Source organism: Echinops telfairi, unplaced genomic scaffold (assembly GCF_000313985.2).
Source record: "Echinops telfairi isolate 266 unplaced genomic scaffold, ASM31398v2 ScPeMD7_14;HRSCAF=57, whole genome shotgun sequence".
In the NCBI taxonomy this organism is placed as follows: domain Eukaryota; kingdom Metazoa; phylum Chordata; class Mammalia; order Afrosoricida; family Tenrecidae; genus Echinops; species Echinops telfairi.
In genome coordinates this window covers 113,765-130,634 of record NW_022103911.1, presented here as the reverse complement: position 1 = coordinate 130,634, position 16,870 = coordinate 113,765, and the positions used below count along the sequence as shown (strand labels likewise).

Here is a 16,870-nt window from a genome sequence, read left to right as displayed (position 1 = left end):
AATCAGATATTTTTTAAAATGATGTTTTTTAAAAACAATGAAATACATTAATTTGACGTTGTACTGAAGACTAGCATTCTAATTATGTAATATGAAGAGATTATAGAAAAAAATAAGTATGTGCTCTCATGTGCATAAAAGCATGAATACTGGCATACAAACACATGACATAAAATTACATTTTAATTTTTCTATCTAAAACTTATCTTTGCTTTTCCAACTTATTTTAGGGATCTCTATATCCACTAAAGCCAGGCCATCTCAGCAGCATTTCTACTGTCATCTATGGTCATCATATATGAATGGACTGGATGGCACACACCATCTAGCCTCTAATGTAAGGTGACCAGACATCGTGCTTTGGGCGGGACAGTCCTGATTTTTAACAATTTTTCCCATGTCCCGCGGCATTTTAAAAAAGTCCCGATTTTTGGAAAGAATGCACGACAAGCTAGGGTATACGGTTTTCAGCTGCCATGTGGCTATTTTGCCAGGATATGAGTTTTATCAATGGTGTCCCGCTTTACCAGTGTTAAAATCTGGTCACCTTACTCTAATGGGATCACAGACATTGAATATAAAAATTTATAATTTTCTATACTCCTTAAAACCTAGTCAGAGTTAAAAAATTACTATGATAAACATCCAATATGTTAAAAGAAATTTACAATAAGACAGACAAACAGCATTTTCTGGGTTTTAGGTTCATTTTTATTTTAGTATGCTTCAATGAAAAGCAAGGAAATGATAAGAGCCATACTTCAATTTATAATAAGTATGGCTACTGTATTTGGCTATGAATTAGTGATTTTCTAAAAGCAGAGATCTAAATCTTTCTTACCAGTGTCAAGAACAGTACCAGTGATGTAGTAATGTGGTAGTTAGGGATTGTGCCAACTAGACACTCCTGGCTAGAGGCAGAGTCAAACCTGCCAATCAAGTTGCAGTCTGATGACACCTCCTTGATGTCATAAGCCTTTCATATAAGAGTAAGAGAAACAGAGACAATTTCTCGCTCTGCTACATTGCCTTCCTGCTTGCAGGGACTCTGCTGAAGACCCTGAGAGCTGTTGGCACCCTGCGACATTTCCACAGACTTTGGATTCACATGACTGCACCCACTGGCCTGTGACAGTCCTGCTTCCCAGTCCAACACTCTGAGGCACCTGTGCATCAGCATCATGTGAATACGCGAGTCTAAAAGGGCTTATGGACTAGCATTGGGTTTATGAACTTGACTTGGACTGGGCTGGGATGACTTCTTGACACCGGATCTGTTGCTTAATAAAAAGCTCTTTTTTATACCTAGGTGAGTGTCACTGGATTGTTTCTTTACAGACAATCAGATCTAACGTAGGCAGGCATTCACCAGGTATTTGTAAAATGAAGAGTAGAAATGAGTAAAGTAGAAGAATGACTCTCGCACAACTGTAGGATCCACAGATAGTGTGTTATAACACATCTCTGTAGAAGCTATGAAGCCAGAGGCTGACATATACAATGTAAAAGCTCAAGTCAATAAACTGAACCATGTTATCCTTCAAATGAGCAAAGGATACTTGACAGTAAGTAGGTTGAGCAAAACACACAAAACACAAATTTCATATTAATTACAGGTCAGTTCACATATATTTTCTCTGCTCACTTTGAGAGGACTCAGTATTACTTACAGTCTCAAGGATACAGAGAACCAATTTATCACATTTATGGTAACTTCTATTAGAAAAAAACCTAAAAACCATTACAGGTGGCTCTACCAGAGGTCTTAATTATTAACAGACAGTGAAAGTCAGGCTTTACATATAACTTAAAAAGGATTACTAGAAAGTTACATGACTTTCTTCTACAAAGACAAATACTTCTCAGAAATATTGCCAAGTGAAAAAAGGGAATTTCATGGAACTGGTCTAGTCAGCATGAGGATAGGCTCTGGAATGTTGATTAATTATTAGATTTTTAATCATTTCTAATATAATTGAGCCGTTGCCTGTCACCAATCATTTTTCTTTCAAGATCAGTTTCAATGAGCCAGAACACACTAGATGGTGCTAAAATGCTAGCGCTAATTACTTGGGAGCAACATCCATTGAGCGAATAGAAACTAAATATATATTTCCATAAAAATCTGTCCTGTAATCATGACAGCCAAGAAATTCCACAACTAACTCACAATTTTATCTTTATAGGCTACAGATGTCAGTGTGCCTAAATATTAAGTGATATTTTTAGTTAGATATGACAGTAGCTGTTCTTCTATAGGATCTACTATGGTAACTCCAGCAGAAATTTTGAAGTTAGGGTCATCTTCAGTGGTTCTGTGTTGCCCAACTGCAGATGGCTGTATTGCAGTCTCTGCGCATGATGGCGTCCACTGGGACGCAAATGGTGTTCTCTGTAGTTGGACAACATTGTGGTACTGACTCCACTGACCAAAGTAAACCAGAAATTAACTCTGTAGACTTTTGACTCTGACATAAAAATACGTAAAAAGACCCAAGTGAGGAATTAAATAGCTTATAGAGTGCCAATATGAGTTATCTATTCATGATTTTAGTATCACTCTCAAAGAGAGGTACCACTATATCTAGGCCAGGCACAGATAGTAAGCACAGACTTTTATACAATTACATGATTGCCTAAATATATCTAGAGTGAAGATTATAAAAACACAACTACTTAACTAAGAAGTCTAGCTAAAAAATTCATTCATAATGATGGTCTACAGCCTAAGATTCGGTGAGCCTCAGTTATAATAAGCACAGTGCCTAATCAGGCCAGGTCCTTTCCCTACCTTCTTTTATATCCCAAGTCCATTTAGTGGAGTGTTAGGGGCAGGCCAAGCAGCCAGTCCTGTCTATGAATGATTGGAGGGAAAGCTTTGAGGTCTCATTATCTTTACCTCTACCCCATCCTACATTACCTACTTGAGCATGAAGGCTACAAAATTCATAGACAGATATTTAAACTAATATATGTATCCTAGCCTATGCTACCTGCCTTAATTCAGTTTTCCAGAAAATCTTCAATAGAAGAGTAGGGGAATGTTGTGATCACATTGCTTAATTAACTTTTACATCATCAAAACTTCCATTTCCATTGGGCAATCACACTTCATTGCTTAATTGTCCTTAAAAGAAACTTTCAAAGGGGATACAGGAGCCTATAAGTGATCTCAACAAATATCAATGATTCCCTATGGCTTAACACAATGCCCAGCACATGTGTAACCCAATTGAACTACTGAAAAGTCCCCCAACTAAAATCATGTAACATTGATATTTGATATATATGAAGAGAACTCAGTAATAAAAAAAGAAACATTAAATCTTCTCCAGCAACTTCAACGACTAAAATAGAGTTAAATTTTTCCATTACACCTGTTAATATGACATTAATATGGAAGAATGGTTCTAAAACAAATATTTAATTTTCTAGTATTAGTAGAGCTTTTCCTTTTTATTACTACTAGTTGGCTGATGAAGTAATTTCAAAATCACATATAATCCTAACAGAAGATTTTTAATTTACAATACTTTGTTGATAGCAAGTTATAACTATGGAAGTAAATAAATCTCAGCAAGCATGACTGTCTTACCTACACAGCATAATATATATGGTGAGAGCTATTCACCATTCAAATGTTATAATAAATGCCAAAATAAAAACAAAAACCCAGTGCTAAGAAATACATAAATCTGTCATGGTAACAGAGTCATGAATACTTAAATATAGTTCACCACCAAAAACAGCAAGATATGCTAAGAGTCAAATCAAGCCATATATATGTGTGTGTGTGTGTGTGTGTGTGTGTGTGTGTGTATATACACACACACATACATACAGTAAAAGTTTTCATTATAGGGTCTGTCAGTAGAGCAGTCAATGTTAATTTAAAAAATAAAATAAGATTTAAATGTCTACATGTTTTCTTGTTGTTTTAATAATTATTTTTATAATTCATGAAAACTCCTTTGCAAAGTAGAACTCTTTAGCTTCTGTTACCATGTCAAACTGACACAATATGTGATGATGGTAAATTTAAGAGACATATCTAAAGAAGCACCAGCAACACCCAATCATGTCTTGTGACTTCTACTATACAACAACAGTCGAATTTCCAAAAAGGGTAGACCTTACCTGTGTGTCTTTCTCGACTCCCAAACTAGTAAGATTTAATTTATAACAGGGACTATAGTTAAACTCTACAATAGCTACCTACATATACTCACAGCCATGCAGATAATCTAAATATTCATTTTTAGAGTATTTAATACGATGTTAATCATAAGTCTATGATAAAGAATATGACATACAGAAACTCTTGCTTGGCTGTGCTTGTAGGAGATGTAGGAAAATCCTCCAGTCTACAGACGCAGATTGAAGAGAGCAGGAAAACAAAAAGAAGCAAATAAACATTCATGCATAATTAGTCACTGACAATCACCTGGAAAGCTTTTCTAATTTGTCAGTTTTAAAACTCTTTTCATTAAAGTACCACATTTCAAGCTATTTTTTAGTTCATTTTGCTTTTCTTTGGAATTGCAAATGAAAAGTCATAGAATAAATTCAGGAAATCTGAGCACTAATAGAGTTTGGCAAATAGGGAATCAATATCTTTAACTTTTAAAATTAAACAATCTGTGCTTGGGTTTTAAAAAGTCAAGAAATATAAATTATTTAATATATTTTTAAAAACATTCTGTTTCTTAAGTATTATATTTTGCAAATTTAGAGACCATTTGAAACCACTGTCTTACAAGATAAGACAATGGTTATAAGAGGAGTCTAAATGTTCTGACATGATCATTTATATACATAGGTCCACAAATGTATTTGGCCTACTGCTCTTTCTCTTTTTTTTTAATATTGAGAAGACTTACTTTATTTCCTACACAGTGGCCCCCACAATGAACAGCTTTGGTACTGTATCCCTTGAACCAGGATAAAATGTCGGTATCTGCTTTTGGAGCACCCCCAGACCATTCCAGGGCCTTCCAGGGGTGATGTCTCCCACTGTGGGAAACACTGATAGAATGAACAGGAAACATGGGATATCTAAGAATTTTTGAATAGGTTCATGTAACCATGGCCCTTCAGTTGTAGCCCCTGAAGGGTTCACAGAACTCAAGGTCTATGCTAACCTTCTGCAAAGGCTGCTGGTGAGATGAGAGTAAAAAAATGAAAATTCTGGCACTTTTTACCAGTTATAAAATTCTGGCATTTTATACAAATATTCTGATTTTCTAAATCTTAACTTAGTGTTATGTAAAATGGGATAAAAATACCCTAATTCACAAGTTGTTGTGGGAATCAAAATAATTTCTGTGAAGCTACTATGTAAACATATACAAGTATAATTATTATATAATATGAGCCCATCCTCCATGTTCAATGGACAGAGAGGGATCTTGTCTCTTACAAACATTTCCTGCTCTGCCCTGAAGTGCTTGCTTAGGCACTGTGATCTGAACTATGGACAGTCATCGCACAATGTGCTCACTGTTGATCTAGATTTCCAGGTTGAATAACCTTAGCAAAAAATTAAACTTGAGACGCTTTCCAGGAAGTTTTGCAAAAGTGGGTACTGCAGATACTGATTCTAACCAAAATTCATTGCAGAGCTAGATAGCCCATTAACGAACTTTCATTTCACAAAGTGTAGGCACTCTGGAGGCATCGTGGGTGACCCATTAAGCTGTTGACTGCAAGATCAGCAGTTTGAGCCCACCAAGAGTTCTGAAGCAGAAAGCTGAGGCTATCTGCTCCCATAAGATTTACAGACTCAGCAAAGCCCTTAAACTGTAGATCACAATCCCATATGAATTGAATATAGGGGTTGTGAAAAAATTGGCAAGATAGTGAAAGGTTTCCAAACATGCAACAACTTAAAATTAATTCAAAACCAAGTATGTAATGAGTCTGTGGTGTTTCTGCCAGTACATGCCATTGTTGCACATTTCTCAGGTGAGAAGGGGTCTCTAGTGCAGTAAGTTTAAGAAGCCTGCAAAGGGTCACTATGAGTCACTATCAACTTTCTGGCAGTAGGTTTGGTCATAAATCATAGCCTATGCCAGCTATCACATTGATTCCAATTCATTAAATATTGTGACAACAGCTGTAACTAACTGATCATAATTCTTAGTCAATTCATGATTAATACAGGGGGCCCTGAAAATGGACATGAAAATATTCCATTATCTTTCTATTCTAGTTTTCATCAACTTTTGAAGCCCATTCATATTTAATATATTTGCATATTTAGCATGAGAGATGTTTTATAGGACAGTAGTAATACTATTTATAAAATTAATAAAGTGCAAATTCTTAAAATCTAACCAAAACTGTTAAAACATATTTTGTAGTTTATAACACAAAAATGGTCTACTATAAGAAAATATGGCATATACTCTTCCCAAGGGTATGAACAATGACAAATATTTAAATGTATTGATAATGGATTCCAAAAGAAAAACAATTGACTGTCATGGAGTAGATTCCAATGCATAGCAACCCTATAGGATAGACATAACTGCTCCTTTGGGTTCCTAAGACTTTAAGCCTTCATGGAAGCAGCATTCTCATCTTTCTCACCTGGAGTGGTAGATGGATTTGAACTACTGACTAGACAGTTTAATGCATAGCCCACTATGCAACCAGGGTTCCTTATGATAACAGATTAATGACATAAGTATCCTCTTATATCTAGTTCAATGGTTGGTGGTTCAAACACATGCAGAGGTACCTTGGAACAAAGGGCCCCTAATCTCTTTGTGAAAGGTCAGAGCCCTGTAGGTCCCGGTCCCATGGGAAAAATCTACACTTTATAGACAGGTGCCCATGAGTTGGAACTGGCTCAACAATAATAAAAGCAACATGGTACACTCACTTTGGAGTCTTTGGCTGGTGCAGTTCACAAGACTGGCTTGTTAATACAGAGACTAGCAGTTTGAGTCAGCCCAAAGCATTTGAAAAGCACAGCCTGGTGATCTACCTCTGAAAACAAGATCAGCCATAAAAACCCTACAGAGCACAGCTCTACTCCCTCACTAAGGGGCCACTATGACTTAAAATCAAAGCAGCAGCAACTAGGCTTTTTCTTTGTTTTGTTTTTTAAACTCATTACAAAAGGTGTTGGGCTGCAAGGTCAGTGATTCAAACTCACCTGCTGCTCCAGGGGAGAGAGATGAGAGTGTATTGCTCCCATTAAGGTTAAGTCTAGGAAACTTTCTACAGGGTCACTATGTGTTAGAATTAACTTGAGGGTAATGTGTTACACTAATAGAAGGATTTATGTGTTCACAGTGCCTGTTGCTAAATTATTTTAATGGAAAAAGAGCAAGAGAAAGTTTTAAACAGTATGAATATAAGTTAGTATTTATTACATTAAAATTAAGAGTATATTTTTTTATCATTTTTTTCTTATTAGAAAATCTTATAATATATATGGAGTCAGTGTTTCTATTTGCTTTTGTTGTTTTAAGTTTTTATTGTGAATTGAGTGAAGGTTTACAAATAGATCAGTTTTCCATTCAACAATGTTTGTTTTAGTGTTTGTTCTCTGATGCACAAGTAGTAAAAAAAAATTAGAGAGGGAAAATATATTCTTCTAAAAACAAGGGATTGGGTGATGTTTTTTAACAATAGTCAGAAGCTTAATATCTGGGAACACTATGTGTATAAACCTTAAAACCGAGCCTGTATACATTCATCCAGAGAGTTTGAGTTTCTTATAAATCTGTAACAAATACTAAGTGAGAATATATTAAAAATCAACACACTTACTGTATATTTGGTGTAATCCCTTCAAGCAATACAATATTAACCCCACCAATGTGAGCAGTGGCACATGTCTCAGTCATCTTTTGATGCAAAACATCTGAAAAAAAATTTTAAGTAATTATTCAATATTAGAACATAAGATTAATGCCCTTCATATTAAAACTATATTCATAATAATTCAGTGATAAGGATCATTTTAATGTTATATTTGTTAAATTTATTTCAGACCTGCTTAAAAAATTTCCTTGAAGTATTTTTATTTCCTGCATGCATATGTACAGACATATGTCAACACTAGAAAATTGCTGAATATGCAGATTAGCATATTCAGCTAATTTTAGCATTAAAGAAGTGATATTTTAAATCTAAGAAATAATAGTTCCTCTAAGAAAACAAGGAAAATTCAAACCTACAGAAACAGGAAAAAAGAAACCATATGAACTAGTACTCTGGCTCATACCAGTTCTGGTGATTTTTAATTTTAAGACATTAAAAGTTATGTTTACCGGTGCACCAAGATGTGAATACAACATAATGGCATGAAGCAGGGAACAAGTAGAGAGGTCTGAGGGGTTGGCCCAATCCCAACTACATGGAGAGCCACCCCTCCTCTGAGAAGAATTTACTTCAGAGGACAGCACTGAAGCTACAGCTCAGGAAGAAGGACATGTCTGATCAGACCACACAGGAGCAAATGAATGGGGAGGAAGAGAGGGTGGAGCACATCCTGGCCCACCATGCCTTGAGGACGATATCCCTGCTCAGAGCAGCCAATGCACAGAGAGGACCACAAGGCCAGCCCCACTACAAGACATGACATCCCTCACTGACCCAAAGCCCTACAGGGGACAACATTGGAGACAAAGTGCAGGAATTGTGCCCAATCTGACCATACCACACGGAGGCAAAAGACTAAGGGCATGCAACAGAACAGCAAGGGGAACAGAGCAATGAAGTCCAAGGGAATACCAAAAATGGACTTTGGGCCAGGGCGTGTCACCCTATCAGACTGCACCGGAAAACACTTCTAATGGTCAACAAACAGACCTTGAACTATTTACAGGCTTTTTGTTTTTTTTGGTCATTGGATTTTGTTCTTGTTTTGTTGCTTTGTTTTGATTTGTCTTGTTCTTATTTGTATTATTATCTCTGCAGGTCTATGTAGATAAGATAGGTGGGATAAACAATCTGGAGGAGAAAACAACAGGAGGAGGTGGGGGAAAGGAAGTGGTGTTAACAAACTCGGGGACAAGGGAACAAGTGATCCAAAATCAGTGGTGAGGAGAGTGTACGAGGCCTGGTAGGGCTTGATCAGGGGCAATATAACCGACAGAATTACTGAAACCCAAATGAAGGCTGAGCATGATAGTGGGACAAGAGGAAAGTAAAAATAAATAGAGGAAGGAACTAGGAGGCAAAGGGCATTTATAGAGGTCTAAATACAGTCATGTACATATGTAAAAACATTTATATATGATCCTGGGGAAATAGATCTATGTGCATATATTTATAGGTTTAGTATTAAGGTAGCAGATGGACATTTGTCCTCCACTCAGGTACTCCCTCAATGCAAGAATGCTTTGTTCTATTACACTGGCATTCCATGATGCTCACCTTCCTGACAGGATCACTGAAGACAAACGTGTGCATAAGCAAATGTGGTGAAGAAAGCTGATGGTGGCCGACTATCAAAGGATATAGTGTCTGGGACCTTACAGGTAAACAAGTGGCCATCTAGCTCAGAAGCAACAATGCCCACATGGAAGAAGCACACCAGCCTGTGTGATCACAAGGTGTCGATGGGATCAGGTATTAGGCATCAAAGAACAAAATATCATTATCATTGTGAATGAGGGGGAGTGCGGAGTGGAGGCCCAAAGCCCATCTGTAGGCAACTGGACATCCCCTTACAGAAGGGTCACAGGGAGGAGATGAGCCAGTCAAGGCGCAGTGAATGATGATGGCAACAAATGTACAAAAGTGCTTGACCCAATGGATGTATGTGTGGATTGTGATAAGAGTTATATGAGCCCCCCAAAAATGCTTTTTTTAAAAAGTTATGTTTATATTATATGGTAGTCTATTAAAAGAGTCACCATTGCTCAGTGGTTGCGAGTTCTGCTGCTAGCTATAAGGTCAGTGGTTCCAACCCTCCTGATCTCTGGCAGTCTGCTTCAGTAAAAATGTACAGTCTTAGAAATATTTATGGGCAGTTCTACTCTGTCCTGTAGGGTCATTATGTGTAAAGGTAGACTCAATGTCAATAGGTTTGTATTTGAGTGTCTATGAAGTGTGCAATAACATTATGGAAACTTTTTAAATGCTGTGAGAATTACCAAAATGTGAGACAAAGAAAATTAAGCACAGTTGTTGGAAAAATAGTACTAATAGACTTGCTTGATACAAGGTTGCCACAAATGTTCAATTTGTAAAAAACACATTTGCTAAGTACAATAGAGTAAAGCATGATACAATGAAATGTGTTGTACACATATTCCCAAAATAAATTCTGCAATATGATTTTTAGTAGCTACACTAAAACCGTTAAATAGACATAAGACTAACTTGAGTGTAGTCGATTAATATAGACGTTAAGATTACATAACTTGAATTACAGTCAATTATTACAGCCCTTCAAGTCATAATTCCTTATGTGATATTATAATTCTGGACTCTTAAGTCTGTAGCTATGGTCTCATTTTGAACCCTGTAACACAGCATCCTCTGAGTTACAGGGTTCAAGTAGGACTAGGTCCTGACCTAAATCTGCTGCACAACACCTCTTTAGAGTACTCAAAAGGATATTATTTTGAGGACTAAGGTGCGCCTGACCAAAGCCATATTTTCCATTGCCTCATATGCATATGAAAGTTGGACACTGAAGAAAGAAGACTGAACAAAAATCGATGCATTGGAATGGTGGTGCTGGAGAAGAATCCTGAAAGTGCCATGGACTGCTAAAAGGAAAAGCTGATCTGTCTCGGAAGAAGCACAGTTAACATGCTCCTTAGAGGAAAGGATGGCGAGACTTCATCTTACACCCTTTGGACATGTTGTAGGAGAGACCAGTCCCTGGAAAAGGATACCATGCTTGGTAGACAGGCAGTGAAAAAGATATGGCCCTCAAGGAGATGGACTGACACTGTGGCTGCAACAATGGGCTCAGACTTAGGAACCACGTGTAGGATGGCAGAGAACTGCGCAATGTTCCACTCTGTTGTGCACAGAATCGCTAGAGGTCGAACAGACTCAATGGCAGCTAACAAGAACAAGTTCTGACCTTAGTGCAGGGGTGTGAACCAAGCCACACCGTTTGTTTCTTTAAACTCTAGTTTACTAGCAGGTATGACTTAAGATACTATCCTTCTCTTTCTTTGGGGCTATGGCCTACTAAAAGATAACCACATCTCCATCAAAGCCATCTCTCAGTGTATCTGAGAGACAGAGAAATCACAGAGCCATTTAAAAGAGCTCATCCAAGATTTTGCCTGAACTGATAGAGATCATGATACTGGATGCACCAGACATGTGGTACAGACTCAAGAACCTAGCACCTAGACTATGGGGTACCTTCTCATCTGGCCTAAGACTATGGAAGTATCAGGTAGGCTGGCTTCCTGGCTCCTGGAGGCAAAGACTAAGGGACCATGCAGCTGTGAGACTAAGAATTGGAGAGAGATTTGGCTGCTGGCTGAGAAGCAGTGTTGCTGTGGACCAATGACTATATCCTGGTCATGTAGATCCCTAATAAGCTCCCATAGTTGTGAGTTTTGTCTATGAGTTCTGTGTGGACACCGCAATGGATTATAGAATCCAGTACAGAAATCCAGTGTTGTGGGAGGAACAGTTCATTTCAGAATAAGTAAAGAAAATTAAGTCTGTTTCCTGCCTCGTCGCAGTAGAGAAGCCAGAAGAGGTCAGATATGTCTACCTCCATTGTAGCTTACCACAAACTTGTCTTTAATGATGACATCAGACTACTTTATACGAATACCTTTTCACACAATTTTGATTATCTCTTTTCTTAGCTATGTAGACCTAGAATTGTTAAGTCAAAAATGATAACTATGTTTTAATGATGTTAATAAAACTATTAAATTAACTATCAAGGGAGTTTACCTAATTCATACAAAGTTAGAAATTAATGAATGTTTGTAATTAAAACTTATTAAAATAGGAATAGAAGGGAAAGGTGAAATAATACAAAACAAATTAAGAACATTATGCTGACTGAAGTTAGTCAATTACAAAAGGGCAAATACTGTATGGGATAACTGCTATAAAGGAAAAACCAAGACAAAGGTTTTTATACCCAAAGAAACAAACTTTAATGGTTGGGGGTAGAGAGGTGGGGGCCTAGCTACGGGCTCGTAGAACAGGGACTGGCAGTCTGTGGTTTGAGAGTCATTTGGTATGAACATGCGACTCTGAAGGGAAATGGAAACATGTTCACATTGTTTCAAAGATATCATTCAGATAACACTGATTTCATTTGTTTGTAAATAGATACTTATGTCTCTTGACTAATTTTTACATTGTTGTGAGGGACAGGATTGGCTCCTCAGTCTCAAAAGTTTCCCCACTCCTGGCTAGAAGGTAGACATGTGTTAGTGGTGACAGTGAAGTTGGTATTCCACAAGAAGGAGCAGAGAAACCAAAGGACTGGGGGTGGAGAGATGGGAGGGTGGGCAAGGTAAGCCATTGAAAGGTTTGATAACAGTTTAAGTTGTGGAATACAAAACTGATTATCTGAAATATAAACACCCACCCAATTCACACTAGTACGTTTATATATTATATACATATATGTGTGTGTATGTGTTCAACTTTGCTTAAGTGAATGAAAATGCCCACTTTTCCTCATCCTTATCCAAACTGGTTAATCTTTGTTATACCAGCAGATGAAAAGCTGACAGCTTCCTTAAAAATGTTAGCCAGTGAGGTTTGAGTGCAGGGCAGGGACCTGTTTAATCTGGCTGTAGCTAACATCTATGTATGTCCTACCAAACTACCTTTTCCTGCACATGTGTGTAAGAAGGTGGGCAGTGATACACTAATAGGATTCCCATGTGAGTAACTGTTAACAGGATTCATTGTGATTACCATCCTGCTGGGTGAGCCAGGTGTACTGTGTGTGTCCTCTGCACAGTGAACCTCCTTGATCAGAAGACAGCGGTGACTTCCGAGGAGTAGCAGGGAACAGTAATGGCACCAAGAGCCACACCAAGTGGTGGACTTCTCAGGCCACAGAGCAAGTCACGCTGAGTTCCTGGGGCAAGAAGCTGGCTTGTGAAGTAGTGCTTATGGGTACTTAATAAAGGGAGTTGGTTATCCTGGGGTGAGGCTTATAATGGAGTGGCAAGCCCTTTGAACATTCGTTAGCAGCTCTGAAAGAACTTTGTAACACGTCCTGACTGAGCAACTATATAATGAGCACTTATCAACTGCATGGTAACTTATTAACTTTCTTAATAAGTCCTTTAATATAAACAGTGTGAGCTCTGTGTGGCCATTGCAATGAATTCTAAAACTTAATATAAAAGTAGTACATTGTTTATGATAGAATACATTGAGCAAATTTTTATATTAATATCTACCTGAATTTCTTAGGTATCATTTATGCCTTTTGCTTAACATTTTAAAGAAAGTAGGATGTGTTTAACACAGAGCCAATTCCAACTAATGATGGCCCATACGAGAACTGAACCTCCACACGGGTTTCCAAGGTTTCTGTTTCTTGACAGAGCAGCTTTCCATGCCTTTGCCCTGAGAAGTCCAAGGAGGGGTCAACTGTTTGGTTGACAGTTTGCACACTTCAACACTGTGCCCCAGGGCTCCCTGACAGCTTAGGAGGTAGTATGTAAAAGAATAAAGGACTGAGTGCCACTGGATATTGGGTACATTCGGTGGATCTTCATGTACTCAATTTTTCCTTGAAATATCAAAACTGCTCCATAATTTTCTGATCATCAATTATATTCAAGGTTCTTGACACACTATAATTTGCCATGCTATAAACGATCATTTGAGATATCATTTCCTGGAGAAATATTGCCAAAGTAGAAACTTGACAGCATGCATTCCCCCCACCCCGCCAAAGTAGCTTTATAGTATTATGAACCATCATACCTTTCATTTTTTCCTTAAGCGTCAAGCTGCCATGGATTCTCTTCAGTTCGGATTCCATTGTTAGCCCACCAATGTCTGCCTCCAGGTGGGTGCGATTCACCATGCCAATCCCAAACACGATCAGAGTAACATGCTGAGGTTCCGAAGTAACTAAGCTACGTTTCCTCTGTGTCTTAGTCAAACTGTTGGTGTCTTGCTCATTCTCAAAAACAACTTTACATGTTGGTTCTGTGGGACTCCTAACTCCTTTTTAATAAAAATATACGGGTTTAGAATTGAAAGGAAGGAATATTCCAAACACCATTTTATTTTTCTCTGCTATACATTTGCAACCACCTGACTTTTCCTTCTTTTCCACCAGAATTACTTTGAAATATTTTCAACATCTTCCCCAGGATCTCTTGGCAGTAGATCCTAGAGGCAGGTATTGACATCACCATCTGACTTACTGGAGTACTGTGTAAAGGGAAGGGAGAACGGCAGCGGGAGTGGCCAATATCGGAATGCTATTGCGGTTTCTCCTCTTGGGGACTGCCAATTTCGGTGCAATTCAATGATCCACTTAGAACATGAGGAAAACATGAACAGTCTTTTAAAATATGGTCCCTCTAAACAGAAAATTTTAAAATATGAAACTCTCTCTTACCTGCTGGCCCAAATGTTTCTGAAGATTTTTCCAATATTCCTGTTGGATCAGAGATCAGTGAGTAGAAGTTAAGCAGTTTATACATGTTCTGCCAGCACTCGGCGGAAGGCTCGCTCTGCTCGGACACGGTAATCGAATCGGAGTCATCCATGTGAATAGTCATGTGATCCACCACATCCTTAGAGCCCTTCCTAGACACTTTTGAAGTCCTTCTTTCAGATCTTCCTAGTGAATTTTTGTTTCGTGACTCCTTTTTGCTATTCTCATTGTTGTTCCTTTTGTTCTTCGCATTATTTACTCTATTGCCACCATTAAGACTTCCTCTAGAACTGCGGCTGAAGTCGGATGAGCGAAAATCCCGGTGTTTTCTGGTTTTGAAGGTAGGTGTTGGAGAAGCTGACCCAGCTGTATATCTGCTCAATTTAATGTCAGTCTGAGTTGCTTTGATATCATCTATCATTGTACTAAATTGATGAATAAGACGTACCAGAGCCATGTCTACATGCTGGCTTATTGACTGACAGGAAATAGTAAAGTTGCAGTGGAAGGTATTGTAATAGCGCTTGTTGAGATCATGAAAGGAAAGCGCATTGGTAGAGTTCTGAGGGGTGCACACCGACTTTTCCATAACGACAGCACTGATGCCAAAGGTTTCTAGCATTAACGCGGGTTTGAACTCAAGTGGAGGAAGGTTTACATGGCCTTGCCTAATAAATAAAAAGAAAAAGTTTGTTTTACTATTTCCCAGATGGGCACAATCCTTATTAATCCATAAGCAAAATAATTCTCACACTGAAATTATGTTATAGACCATTTTAATGAATTAAATTTTAGAGATCGAAATGTTTTTTTTCCATTAAAACAGCCTTTTTAAAGCTAGAAATTGGCCCTTAGTCTTCCTTCTTGATTTTACTCTAGAACTGCCTAACCTAGCTTCTGAAAGATTCTTATATTAAGGAGTAACTTAAGTGATGAAACTTTTTCTTGCCCTCTCTCTGGTAATACCACCTAATATTTCTAGAGAGCTCTAACTCTCCTCAAAGTGCTTTCACATATGTCGTATTCAGGTTGAACCTTCTGAATATCGAGGGCAAGCTTAATTTAAAAAGCTAAGCAACTGAATTAAGAACAGTGTTTAGTAGACTCATTGGTAAGAAACAGAATTTGTGGTTTAAAGAAGGTCATACAGTTAAACTCTTAAGCTGGTGAAATTCATTCTTTATATCAGAGGTTAATGTAAATGATCCTTAATGTTTTCAAACTTGAATTTATGAACAGTGCTGTACTTATGAAATCTGATACCAAATATAAGCAGCTTCCCTTAACTATATCCCCCGCTTATAAGCCAAATGCTTCATGTCTTCATGTTATATAATTTTTATTTGATATAAGAAACAAAAACCTCAATGTATTTAGCCATGTTAGAATTAATAAAGAAAGAAATTTTTAAAAATCTGAAGAACATACAAGAAAAGTAAAGGCATATACATAATGCTATTTCTCAAATTTTGAAAACTTATTCGGCTTATTAAAGATTTTCATAATATGTCTCATATTTCTATAAGTCAATGAGCAATAATTTTTAAGTACCAGAACTTAAAAAAAAAGAAGTTATTTTCCATCACTTTACAAGTGCAATACGAATGTGTAAGCATATAGGTCAAATGAAACCTATTATTTTTCAATCCAAGAAAACAGAAGCTGTTTGATCTCAATTTTTGTACTTTAGAGAATGGTAATTCCAAAATGAATATTAACAATTATAATTTAATAAGAAAAAAACATTGTGGTACTCATTTAATAATTCATGTAAAGGCATTTGGCTCTTAGGAAGCCAACAATAAGTAGTATGTACACAGCCAGAGAAAGAAAAATTAGATTTTAGAATTAATCTTTAAGCAAAAACAAGAATCATAAACATGTAAGGGTAACAAAGAAGCCTTAAAGAGAATGATTTAAAGTAAAGAAAAATAAAATCTGGGTACAGGATGAATTGGACATTTAGGGCAACAGCAGCCAGTAGGATGAGGAGCTGGCATCCATAGGCACTATAGAGGAGATGGCATACATGGACACTATAGAGGAGATGGCCTACATGGGCACCATGGAGGAGAGGGCATACATGGACACCATGGAGGAGAGGGCCTACGTGGGCACCATGGAGGAGATGGCATACATGGGCATTATAGAGATGGCATACATGGGCACGATGGAGGAGATAGCATACATGGGCACTATAGAGGAGATGGCATACATGGGCACTATAGCGATGGCATACGTGGGCACGATGGAGGAGATGGCATACGTGGGCACGAT

At 37.6% G+C, this 16,870-nt stretch overlaps 1 protein-coding gene across 3 annotated transcripts in view; it reads right to left on the bottom strand.

Annotated features, from left to right (window-relative positions):
* Nucleotides 1-16,870, bottom strand: part of KIAA1109 (KIAA1109 ortholog) — a 195,776-nt gene that overhangs the window by 81,485 nt on the left and 97,421 nt on the right. For all 3 annotated transcript variants that reach the window (XM_045287399.1, XM_045287398.1, XM_004711839.2), the window contains exons 45-48: nucleotides 14,555-15,261; nucleotides 13,909-14,154; nucleotides 7,783-7,876; nucleotides 4,314-4,364 (exon numbers count right to left, since the gene is read on the bottom strand). In XM_045287399.1, coding sequence (XP_045143334.1) covers nucleotides 4,314-4,364; nucleotides 7,783-7,876; nucleotides 13,909-14,154; nucleotides 14,555-15,261 — 1,098 coding nt within the window. The remainder of the gene's footprint in view (nucleotides 1-4,313; nucleotides 4,365-7,782; nucleotides 7,877-13,908; nucleotides 14,155-14,554; nucleotides 15,262-16,870) is intronic.